Below are 13,306 nucleotides of genomic sequence, written 5' to 3' on the forward strand. Positions count from 1 at the left end.
GTGAACTTAGATTCAATTACCCAAAATTACAGCTGAATCATATTTATCTAATTAAAAAGTGATAATTTTTAAGCACATGGTGTCTGCTTGGTCTGAAGCGGCTCGACAAAGTAAACAATATTAAATGATAGTGTATCGGTGAGTACAACATTTATTAACATTTACTTTCTGATAATTATACAATTTATTTATTTAACTTTATTATCATTGTTATTAAAAAAAATAATACATTACGTCATGTGGGTAGATATTTTAGATATTTTTAAATAGATCCCCTATATGCATATACTTACAAAAAATAAGATTTGAGTTAGGAAGGGCAGATTTTGTGGTCAGCACTAGGACAAAATCTTACATAAAATCTTTTGTATTTTTTTGTCTCTTATTCTGTAGCGTGTTAGTCTTACACTCATAACATCCGTAGTTTGGATTTTTTTATACAAAATAGTATGATTACATAACTCATCATATTACCTACACAAACTAATAGTTATTGCTGTCATTGGTTAAGATAAAAATTTATCAATAATCACATACTACAAAACATGGCCATAATATGACCTTAATTCAAAAGTTACCTACATTATTACTATCGTTATTTCTAAAATTTTCTATAAAGTCGAGTTCATTAGCCGTCTATTGTACATGACATTTCCTTGAGAGAGTTTTTTGATTCAACTGTTTTCTGCCAGTGTTTGTAGAAAGATTGAAGACAAATCCAGTTTATCTTACTCTATCTTTTATCTGTTGTATTAAGGCACTGATATCAACTCCATTCTGTTATTTGCTAGACACTTAACTGACGACACGTTTCTAGATTTTATTTTTTTAAAATGAGGAATACAACAACATCGCCAGTTTCGCCAATATATTTTAATTTAGCCGAATATTGCTTATTTGGCATAAATCTAGGTGTTTTTATAGGAATCATAGTTTATTATAATATATTAAATAAAAAATCTAATACTGTGAATGGCTTTTTGTTTGGTGGTAAAAATATGTCTGTGATATCAGTTTCGCTAGCACTTATAGCAAGGTGAGTTGGTATGGGTAAGTTCATGGTATTTGTTTAATAAAATTTAATTTTGTACTTTCTATTTGGGCCCTAAATCTTTTATGAATTAGCTAGATAAATAATAAGCATAGAAGTACCGTAATTATAACTTTTTTCTAACATAGATTGCAAAACACAACTGCCCTTGCTCATGAACAGAATCTTAAAATTATAATGATTTAAAGCAGTGTAGAAATTGACATTGTGAGTCTTTTTAATACACATAAGTAATATGATTCGAATACATTAGTTTTTAACTGCACCTTTGCTCACTCGCAGTAGAAGAGGTACCTAGGCCTAGTGGGAGATAGCAGGACGATAAACCTAGACAAATTTCTACTAAAATGGGTACAGATTGCAATAGACAGAGAATAATGTCCTTTATCCAACAATGTGAAATAAAATCCACGGGCTAGATTTGAAAAATAGGTATATAAAAGTACTAAAATGTTTCAGTCATCTCACAAGCATCACCCTACTCGGAGTGCCTGTGGAGATCTACCTCAGAGGGACGCAGTACTGGGCCTCAGCACTATCCCTCATTGTGGTGACTTTCCTTACAGCTGTCATTTACTTGCCAGGTAGTTATTTAGTTAATTTTGATCTTATATTACAGCTTCATACACCAACGGCAGAGTGCTAAGTTTTGTATCGAATGTTAATACTTTTATTATACAGATAGTATTGCTGCTACCCGCAGCTCCCCCTATTACCTCGGGCTATTACTATAACCGTTTCAAGTTTCATCAAAATCGACCGTAAAAGTATGACAATCAGAAGTTAGAAGAACTGCTATGGTTGTAAATATAGGTAGGGTATAGTTGTAAAATATTATATTTAGATAATGATGATATTAGAGAAAAGATGAAAGATGATGATGTTAGCTATAGCCTTAATTTTAGGGGACCTTTAATCTCACATTGCTGAGCTCCAGAAGCCGACATCTTGCGGGTGAATAATAGTCATGTTTGACTTTCCGTATTTGCTCCATCTTGAGATTGCCCATAGTCTACAAGCTTTACTGACATTGGGCTTTGTCGTCTGCTGCTTTTTGGGCTTATGATGGCATATTTGTATGCCATCAACTACAAAAGACATAACTTTTCAATAGATGACACCTTGAATAATAGAGATGGATACAAAATCAAAAAAATTTAAAGCGAATAGTTTGCATAGGTAAAATATTTCCAATGATAAACAGGTTCCTAATTATTATATAAATCAAAGGGAACAAACTTTATTATGAAGCAGGATATAGTTAAACTAATTTGGAGAGGTATGTGGCATTTTATAATTTTCTTTTTGGCAATTGAGGACTTTAAGTCAATGTGATAAAGTTCATTTTCGATTGTATAGGTGGGCTATCAAACAGCATTACATCGACATCGTTTAGCCCAACTACGATTACCACCAAACCAAAGCATTCGTATTTCATTCAAAGCGCTCGTGGCCAATTGATGATTTATTCATTCATCTGATTACATTTTGATTACTTCTGATCGAATACTAATATTTATTTTCAGTTTTCCACAAGCTGCAGCTGTCCTCCAGTTTCGAGTACTTAGAAATAAGGTTTTCCTCCCACACTCGCACTGTCGCCGCTGTACTGTTCGTTATGAGTAAACTAATGCTTCTACCGATCGTGCCTTACGTTCCATTGTTGGCGTTTAGACTGGGTATGTTTGTCTTTTTGTAACAGAAAAATCTTCTTTTTTTAGATTATCGTCATCTAATGTAACTATAGGCATGAACTATTCATCTGGACTACGTTGAGAGAAGGTAAGTAACCTTCTCAGTGATTTTGAGAACAATCGCATCAAAATACCTAGAGTTTCTTCTAGTGCTGAACTTGTCTATAGAAACAGGCATCTGCTACTTAACTCTCTGTGAAAACAAATGAAGTTTGAATCCTTTCTAAAGTTTCCAAACAAAATGATTATATAGATAGATTCAACCATCATTAAAGTTTCTGTTAATGCTTCTAATTTGTTTTGTCTATTTATTTATTTACATTATTTATTTATTTCTAGTTACGAATCCTCTAGCTGGTCGGATAACAGCAGTGATCTGTGTAGCGTGTGCTACTTTGAGTGCTATAGGAGGCTTGCGAGCCATCATCAGCATCGGCATAGTGACGTCATTCCTGGCTGTAGCCGGCTCAGCATTGCCCAGTGGCTTGGCGTTATTACCCATGGGGTTTAAGAGGATGTGGGAGATTGCCAGCCATGGTGGTCGACTCGTATTGTATGAGTAAGATCATTCTTTCATCTATGAGTGAGATACTGACAACTTTTGTACCCCTTTGTTCGAGACCGCTTTAGGTGCTATTTTGTCATATTAAATTTTAATTTGGATTTACTTTTTATTATGTATCATTATCATTGTAATGTTTTTATATCCGTGATCATCATATTTATATAATATCGGGTCAATCAAGCAAAGGTCGGGTATATGTATCGAAATAATAATACTAATCGACGCAAAATAAAATTCCGTCGCATTTTCTTTTATATTTGACTCGACTACCACCTACTGATAACAAATGAGACATTTTAAACCCAACATTTCAAAATTTCTAAACTTATTCTAGCCCAGATCCAGAACTGGAACACCATACATCATTCTTTGCTGTAACCATAGCTCTGAGCACCAACTGGCTTTGGAAGATAGCACTAAGCCAATCATCTCTCCAGAAGCTACTAGCTGTGTCGTCGATAAAGAAGGCGAGGATATGTCTGACGGTGTCTTGTGTTGGAGTGATATTAATGAAATTGCTGTCTTGCTTCCTTGGTCTGGCTGTGTATGCGTGGTTCGCTGGGTGCGATCCGCTCTTGTCTGGAGCTATTAAAAAACATGAACAGGTGACAGAAAATTTAAAATTTGTCATAGCTAGTATTTTTTACATTTGTCATTCTGTACACAGATTCGACTTTCGTTTTAAGTGTTATTTTGTATGTTCTGTTTATGATCAGTTTTTCTTTAAAGTAACTACAAGCGCCATGTAATTTGTTATTTGTAATCTAATTTCTAATATGCAATCCTAGTGGATAATTGTGATTGGTTAGTTAGCACGGTAGATCGTGGACAGCGAGACACGAATCCTTGCCGTGGTAGTTAGGGCTTTTCTCTGATGTACGGGCAAAAAGCAATGTTCTATAAGCCCTATATTACTACTTATTTACTTAAAGCATAGATACCTAATTAAACATCAAGTGGAATGCTGGACTAGTGTCCCGTCCCATCTTCGCTCGGATAAAACTACAATAAATTATATACTAAATCAATTAAGATCTTCCTCAGGAATCACACGAACTGGTGAAAACCGTAACAAAATCTGTGCGGAAGATTTTTAGTCTATCGCGTTTATTGCGACAGAGCTTCTTTTTATAATATGTAAGGATAAGGATGTGAGGTTACGTAGTGTAACGATCAATTATTTCTTAGCGTTAGTGTTGATAATAAGATAATATCCCATTTTAGGCAAGTGCAATAGCTAATGTAATTTGAACATTTTTCAGTTGGTGCCACAATTTCTCAACAGTTTGTCAGTTATGTTTCCTGGGATTTGTGGAATTTTTATTATTTCAATATTCAGTGCTACAACAGGGTAAGAAATCGACGATAATTTACTATTAATAATTTAATAATGTAATTTAAAAATATATTTTAATTAGGTTTAAAGTAAGTATTTATTTCTCAAATATTCACTTACTGGGAAACTATATCTAGGTAATATATACATTTCATTCGACGAGCTTAACACTCATTCACTCATTACATACATGCATCAATTAATTTATTATAACTTAGTCTATTCTTTTAGGGTTAGATTTTATTCAAGTTGCCTAAAGTAATCTAACATGACTTTACAACTACCTCCCGCCATCTAATGTCAAGTGAAGTCTGTAACTAAATACAAAACATTGTTTCCTTCACCGGAATGTTAATTACTCGTCACATTTTTACACTAACACATGTGGCATGAATAGGATACGAACCTGGAACCTTTCGTTCACCAGGCATCTTAACTACTGGACCATCACTTCAACATTAATTCTAAAGGATCATGTGCTATTTTGCACTACAAATTGACGAGTTTACGCACTTTTGATTTCAGCTGCATTGCATCGTTAGTGAACTCGATCGCAGGGGTTTTGTTTGAAGAATTTATTAGGCCATGGATGCCTCAAAGTACAAATGAACTTACATGCTGTAAAATAATGAAGGTAAAATCTTTCATCAATTAGGTACTTGATATAAATCTATTGTTACAACCTATTTTTTCACAATAATAAGAAAAAATGGGAAGTAAATCAACTTATGTAACATACACATACTGTATATTAAAGCGAGATATTTAATTTTGGCGAATAAAAAATAAGAAATGCCTACAAGATGGAACTCTTCAACGGTTTACCGCACATACATGATTTTAATGCAAGGCGTCGATAATTCAACGCGATCTCTTCAATAAAAAAGCTTGCGTCGAAAATGTATTTTTTGTAAAAACATACTTATTTCTGTGTTCAGTTACTGTGCGTGCTTGTGGGAGCCTACTGCGGGTGCGTGGTGTGGTTTGCCAAGGAGCTGGACAGATTGCAGCATGTGGCCTCAGGGGTCACCGGTGTCACAGCCGGGACACTGTTAGGGCTGTTTACCCTGGGCATTGTCTTCTCCAGGGCCAATTGTTCTGTAAGTAAATTATTGTCAATAAATAGGAATCGAACAAATCGATGATGATGGTCCGTAGCAAAATAATTAAATTGATGCCATCTATTATATATATTAGGAACTAATGAAAGCCATCTACAAATTTTTCTTCACATTAACATTTAACGCCATCTATGGTATTTTTTTGAAATAAAAATTGTTCAATAAAAGCAAGCATTGCATTTACCAAAGTAAAGTATTAGTTATTTTCAAATAAAATCGGTAGATGGCGTTGTAATTATATTTTTCATAGATGACGCTCAAATACCTTTTTTGTAGCAGAAATTCAGCGGTTTGCTGGTTATTTCTTCGATGAAATAAAACAAAGCAATGTTCATTCACGTCTGCGTCTGCTGAGTTTGCCGATAATTTGTAGACAGGCATTTGTGTGTATATTATTTTGTAAAATAATAAATCAGCAAAAATGAATATCATTCTATACTCATCATTTTTCAGTCTTTCACTCAAGGGCTCTGTGAAGACTTTGTTATTAGGTACGAACGTAGGTTTTTGCCGAGTTTTAACGGATTCGGTAGGTAGGTATACACTTATGGTTTTTCATTGCGATAAATGAAAGTTGTCGTATATAGTATATATATATGACAACATATGTCATATATCATACATAGTTATCAGGACCTGTCCGAGTTCGGCTAAAGTGTATGTACGTACATATCTACCCGTGTAGGATGCTTCGGCAACTGCTTGTGACTATTTGTTGATAATATTGCCGAAAGGGCCATATTTAGGTTAGAAATTAAGTCAATAATACACTTAATGTTTTATTATAAACAAAAAAAATAACTTCAAAAGGGTGTTACAAGTAAACACGTATAAATTATTCACATTTTGCACATCCAACACAAAATGGCCTCCCTAAAAGGGTTTAAGCCCCAACAATATTTACTATTCTCTGTGATGTAGGAATTTTAGGATGCTCTCGTAGAATAATCCTGTAAGTCGCATCTACGCGTACATGGAATATGCTCATACGCATAAAATGTTGTAATAAACAATAGATGTGGTACGTACATTGCGAATTGTGACTATTTTGACTTGAGACTGTATTCAAAACATTGGAGACTTTTATATGTAAAGCTATTTATGTCGACGTTAAGAATATGGTCACCGTACCTATATTAAAAATTATGGACTATAAATTATATATTGATTTTTTTACTTAACATAAACATTGAATTTTTCCATATGCGGATAACTTTGATAAAAAATTATGAACTTAGGTAGGTATTTTTTGAAAAAGATGAAACGAGATTATTTATTTTTGTCGATAAATTGTAAAGACCGGATTACTGGGAATTTTTCCATTATTTTAACGATGATAAAATAATAGAATGCTTGTTATTAGCACGAACTTATCGTGAAAATTTCCAGTCAGACAACTGAAGCAAAGGCTCCCAAAGCCCTATGTAATCCCTATCACAAAAAACCCTTTCACGTTTGAGGATTAAAAATACACTTTTGCTGTTTGTATGTAACGTGATGAAATACGAATTACAGGGTGCACTGAGCGGGTGCCTGCTAAGCCTCTTGCTTTGCGGCTGGCTCCTCATAGGGGCTGAAAATGCCCTTGCCACAGGGGCGTTGACCTTCCAAGGGAAGCCACTTGCTATTTCGGGATGCGGCAAAGACAATTTTACGTATCTGCTGGAAAATGTGAACGTTGCTAAAGGTGTTACGTAAGTACTGATTTTCTTAATTTTCATAGATATCATTATGTATGTGTATGCTTATGTCTGATACTAACACACTACATACTTACTACCAACATTTTTTTAAAAAGATTGTTTGTGTATGAAAAGTGCCGATGCTTGGATATATACGTCACGCTTTTATTATTAAACACGCGTATTATTCCACAATTAATATTATTTTAGATTGAAAAAATTAAAGCGCTATTTTACACTCTATATTCCCGCAAAAATCGTAAAATTTTATAATACCCAGCCATAATTTCAGATTGATGTAAAAAAATAAACAACTATACCAACTCGATGTATATTTATAAAATCATCGTACGTTAAAAAAAATAATCAAAATTTCAAAATTTCTTTGTTTTTTTCTCCACAATCTAAACATAATACAAACTTTTAGTATAAGTTCGGTCGTACGTTAGGTCATAACCTAACTTCTAAATCGGTGGTCAAGATAGTATAATTAAGTACTTACTTACATTTGTCCTTTCCATCCTGACCCTCGTTTTCGGTATAAATCCAACACCTATTGCATAAACTTTCATTGTTTTTGTGTCAATAAAATTCAGAATCTCATTTCCATAGCCCATAATTAGTCCTCAATGTTCTCCAGTCACGCTTGGCCGATTTTTCAGGCTCGCAAATGACTTCACACTTGGTTAGGAAACTTTTAATCTTCCAAAGTTGTCCGATATCGGCCCTAGGCTTTTATGCCCCCTTATTAAAACTTTCCCCATGCCACTATTACTCCATTCTTACAGTTTTATGACTTTTCTTCTAGTCTTTTCTACATTATGGGGGTTACAAGTAACTTTGAGGGTGTTTATAGTTCTACTTTCTGCAGTTGTTTGGCATGACTGGTTAGCGGCGTCGATAGCGGTAGTGGTGAGAGCACTGCCATGGATAAACAGTGGGCGTGGGTTAAGCTGTTTTTAGGGTTCGATTTTTATTATTTATTGTTATAATGTAATTTGCTATGGGTATACAGATTAATCACGCCGATGAAGTGGTCAAGTAAAATCTCTTAAAAAAACATAAGCATTTAGTTACCTCCCCTACACTCGAAGTGAGTCATACTTCAGTAATGTGGGGTATTGTCGGATATATCTTTATTAAAATATTACAGATGTGCAATTATTTAGCTTTGAAGTGCCAAAGTCAACTCCCTCAACGAAACTATTGTTGTTAGGAAATCAAATATAATGGCATAGGTACTGATATATATAACGAAATTAGAAGAAAAACTGTCACAGCTATGCCTTTATAATTTTACGAGTAATCGTCGACCAGCTGTATTCTACTAAAAAACTTCTAATAACTCACTCGTACAAACTATATGTCTACGTAATGTTCATGCATTGGCGTCGGCATCTGTTTGAGTTCGGCGATAGTGTAAGGATCTTTTTTTTTTACAATTTACAGAACACACCTCCCAACGAAGCCGCTCCAATCTCTCTTCCGAATCTCATTCACTTACTGTCCGCTAGTGGGAGCTATGACCGTGCTCCTCATAGGAGTTCCCATGAGCTACCTCACCGGAAAATCCCGGATCGACTCCATGAACCCTGACGTGTTCTGTCCTTTGACCCAGAGCATCATCAACAAATCACAGATGAGCAGCACGGAGTCTTTGGAAATAGGACCCCCGGACACACAAGAAGTTTATATGGCGCTGGATGAAGCTCTGAGGCACTTGAAAGAGGTTATAGAACGATAAATACAATTTAATTTAAATATTTTTTTTATTTACGTCAAATTTATTGCACTTTGGGAATGAGTACATTGCGACTGCGGGGAAGAATTGAAACATATTGAATTTGACTATAGCGGATATGTCATAACACTCATGTCAGTGACTGGTACCGTGATTCCAGTGAGTGAACCTGTTCAAAAACAGGATGAACGGGTATGCGGTCCCTGCACATTGCAGTCTCAGTCGCCCAACGACTCAACAAAAAGTCTCTAGAGTATAATTTATTTATTTTGGGTTCTTGCAGAAATTATCCAAAATTCTACCAGACCATTATTCTTTTAGCGTTCATAGAGGTTCTGATATCTATTAAATGAATACCTCACTCACTCAAGCCACATCGCTATAATCACCAACGAAGCTTGAAGAATGAGCGATTTGTCGTCTGAATGCCCGCGAATTCCTCATACTACATTATTCATGACATGACGATGATATATTGGCAGTCATTAAGTCGTTCACCTTATCTTTTTTCTGGAGTAAATATTCCCATTCATCATCTTTAGGAGGTAAGCGATTATAAGAATCTACATGTCACTATAGCCGGTTGTAAAATTGTAGTCAAAATCTTTACATAATTTATGGTTGTTTTTTACGATAACCTCTGGTTTTATTTAATGGAAATATCCGAAGATGTGTGAGAGGGTGAAGTTGAGGTAAAACTAAGTTCAAAATCAAGCTGAGGGCACAAGCCTAATAACATAAAGCTTCGTTTACATTAACAGTATTATTATCACAAACAAAGCTCTGCTCTAAAACTTCGTAACTGATGACATTTTATGTCAAAGATTTATCTAACCAGTCTCCAGGTAATAACTAATTAAAAACTTCCTTAATGGCTCCATTAACTATAAGTATAAAAGCCTGCGATAGAGTACAGAAGTTTTTATACGACAACACAGACGCCACCGCTCGGCGCTACTAGTTAAGTCTGCGAGGAAACTTTGTAAACTTCTATACAAGAGCTTTCGATATTTATAGGAGTTGGTATGAATGGCTTTCTTAGCCTAGTTTTGGGGGTTAAGGATATATTGTTGTTGTGTAAATATTACATTGTAAGAGTTGAGATCTGGGTGAGTGCAGATTAATTTATATGGGTGGGTTACATCGTTAATTCTGTAGAATATTCAGCTGTCGGTGCAACTCATTCTTCATATAAAATAGAATATATTTAATTTGAACACTGTAAAAAGAAAATTTGAGTAATTTAAATTAATTTGAGTGATTGAATTTATATGTTTTTAGTATTACCTACTTACAAAAATGTAAGCATTATTTGCAAAAAAACGAAAAACTTCTCAAAAATGCCATAGAAAATAATGGAGTAATATCAAACTGTTTATATAAGTACCCGACATTTAATAATGGGTAGGTATAGGTGCCGGGAGGAAGGATGAACAAACCAACACAAAGTAAGATCATTGACTTGACGCCTCTTAACTATGATAATAAATAAAATACCTACTAAAATTAAAAAAGGATGTGTTAATGTAATGAGTAACTTAGAAAATATTTGAAATGGATATCAAAATAGAAAAGCCACTACAGCATTTTTTGACATTTAAAAAAAAAAAATCTAATTTGACTTCTCGTAAAATATACTCAAATCTAGAAAACACGTACGTTATTCATATAAAAAACGTTGAAAACAAAATCTATTAACATCCATTCATTTTTTCTCACTTTTTAAATCCTTTCATTATTTCCCAGTTTGTTATTCGTAGCTGTATATTCGACTTTTTCCGTTGAACACAATTTTGCCAAGTGCTCGCTGTGCGTAAAATCCATCAATACTACTCTGAAAACACGTCCAATGTGCTAGAAAATTATACTAAATACGAAAAAGCCGCAGGGATGCATGAACGAGCATGCATCGTATCATTTTAAAAATGAACAAGAGCGATATTATTCGGATCCTGAGGGTTCCGAAATTGTAGTATGTCATCTACTTTACAGTATATTCGGGTTAAAAAAAATTGAAAAGACTGTGGCGTGGTACTTTTTATTATTAACTGTAAATCAACTTTTTCAAGTACCTACTTAACGTATTATACATATAACATAGTACGTACCTATATTAATAGGTATACGTTACGTAGGTACTTCCTTGAAAAAGTTGTGTTGTGTGAAGTCCCATTTTATAGCATAAATATAGCGTACCTATACCTATATATATATATATAAATGAGAGATGTTCCTCTATGGTCCTCTTTATTCTTGTGGCTGAGATGGTGATAAATAAAACGCAATAAATTTACGCGTAATAAAAGGGTAAATGAAGAAAAAAAAGCGTTTATCGGCCGAGGAAGAAACCGGATAAACATCAGGATGAGAGTGAAACAGAAAGAGTCATATAAAGAACAAAGAAACCCACAAACTCCCGTTTCTCTATTTGTATTTCGGAACTCTAAAACGCGGAAATACATTTTTCTGTTTATTGCTTCACCATTTTCCCCTTTACGGCTTAGTCGAAGCCACTCAATTTTGTAGGAAAAAAATAACAAAATATAGTTGCATCGTCACAGTGATGGCTTAATTGCAACCTCAGTTGTTTATTATAAGATAGAATTGTGTGTGAAATTTCGTGTGGTTTTTAAGTTGTTTTGGATCTGAAGTGCAGTACTCGAGACAGTAGGCACTTGTACTGAGTCTAGGAATTAATGTACCATGATAAAACTAGACACGCACCTCTTTCGTCTTTTTTCCTTTGTTAGACATGTCTGCGGTTATGAACAGACAGGCTCCGTTTTATATAAACTCACCTTCTTCGGCTTCAGCGCGTCTAGACATACAATCTTAATTTACGTATTATTATACAATATCGTTCTATAATATCTATTTGTAAACCGGTCAATTATAGATAAATTCGCTGCCAGTTTCAAGTTTCACATTGACAGGGTTAAAAAGATCGAAGCGGCTAGACGCATACATCATATTAGCTGGTGAAAGCTCGACGTGGGTAAACGAAGCCATTAAAATTTATGACATATGTCCACTAGTTTACCACCTCATTTTGTGATTTAGTACACATATTATCATAATATTAAGTTTAGCCTTTGAGTTAGATTTTCTTATAATTGTAATTTTTCAGAATGAAATAATGATTACAGATGTTTTGGAGTAAAATTCTGAATTTCTGAAATTCTGAAAAATTGTTGTACTGCGACAGTAGTTAAAATGATTAAAAGTTAAATTGTTTTGAAAGGGTGGTGCTATAGAAATAATGCTGAAGAAAAATGATTTAATCTCATGATTTGGGCCTATTATTATTTCGAGTCTCTAAATAGAATACGGACTAGTGTAGCGAGCGAAAACAGAGTCAAGTGGGATTTTACAACTAGTGTGACTGCTGGCAGTGTTATACAATCAATGGCTAACCTGCTGTCTCAATAACCCCATGTCCTGCATTATTGAGAACTTGAACGAGCTGCGTGATCAGCGTGGGCACAATGGTCTGCCACAACCGTTTGAATTTCTACTTGAATTAAATGTTATAGATCAGTAAATATAATATATGTTTCTCAACTGCTTTATAAATCGATAAGTTTTAAGACAAAATTGCGAGAACCAAGTTTCACGTCGTACATTTTTATTGAGCTATTAAGCTGCAAGATTTGAAATGTGAGAACAGTTTATAGTCCAATGGTAAAGCAACCTAGAGAGACTACATGTTAAATCTTATTGAACTTTGCAGCATTCTGAATTAATGGTTGTTGAAAGACTTTTCAGTCATTGATTTCACTCAAATGTTTGTGTTGCACCGTCAAATTTGACATTGATTTTAACCGGCGTGCCGCTGACGTTTAAACAATATAGTTTACTTTGCGTTTTTCTGCGCACGTGAAATCCACCCTTAAATTCACACAAACTGTTATTAACCAGTAGTCTCTAATGAGTGTGTATTACTAGTTATTACAGCTAGTATTGTAGGTATAATTCGTGATTAGGTAGGTATACTAAAAACGCGTAATAATTGCTATTCATCTAGTTACTTTAAGTTGTTAGTGCTCATGTCACTCGGGGTGGACAACATCTCACCTTCTCAACTGCCCATCCTGTCCAGATTCGTGCTCGCGACGA

General features: G+C 34.4%; 1 protein-coding gene across 2 annotated transcripts; it reads left to right on the forward strand.

Moving 5' to 3' along the window:
- The first annotated feature begins 788 nt into the window (after positions 1 to 788).
- Positions 789 to 9,210, forward strand: LOC128673001 (sodium-coupled monocarboxylate transporter 2-like). Of its 2 annotated transcripts, none has more exons than XM_053750566.2 (10): positions 789 to 1,036; positions 1,511 to 1,635; positions 2,578 to 2,730; positions 3,085 to 3,304; positions 3,645 to 3,915; positions 4,573 to 4,661; positions 5,172 to 5,280; positions 5,585 to 5,746; positions 7,283 to 7,461; positions 8,899 to 9,210. In XM_053750566.2, exons 1-10 carry the CDS (start codon positions 834 to 836, stop codon positions 9,191 to 9,193), a joined length of 1,806 nt encoding a protein of 601 aa, XP_053606541.1. In that variant the 5' UTR covers positions 789 to 833; the 3' UTR covers positions 9,194 to 9,210. The 2 variants fall into 2 exon arrangements, with proteins under 2 accessions (XP_053606541.1, XP_053606542.1); XM_053750567.2 differs by having other exon boundaries at positions 954 to 1,050.
- Positions 9,211 to 13,306: the final 4,096 nt, after the last annotated feature.

This window comes from Plodia interpunctella, chromosome 10 (assembly GCF_027563975.2).
Source record: "Plodia interpunctella isolate USDA-ARS_2022_Savannah chromosome 10, ilPloInte3.2, whole genome shotgun sequence".
Classification (NCBI taxonomy): Eukaryota; Metazoa; Arthropoda; class Insecta; order Lepidoptera; family Pyralidae; genus Plodia; species Plodia interpunctella.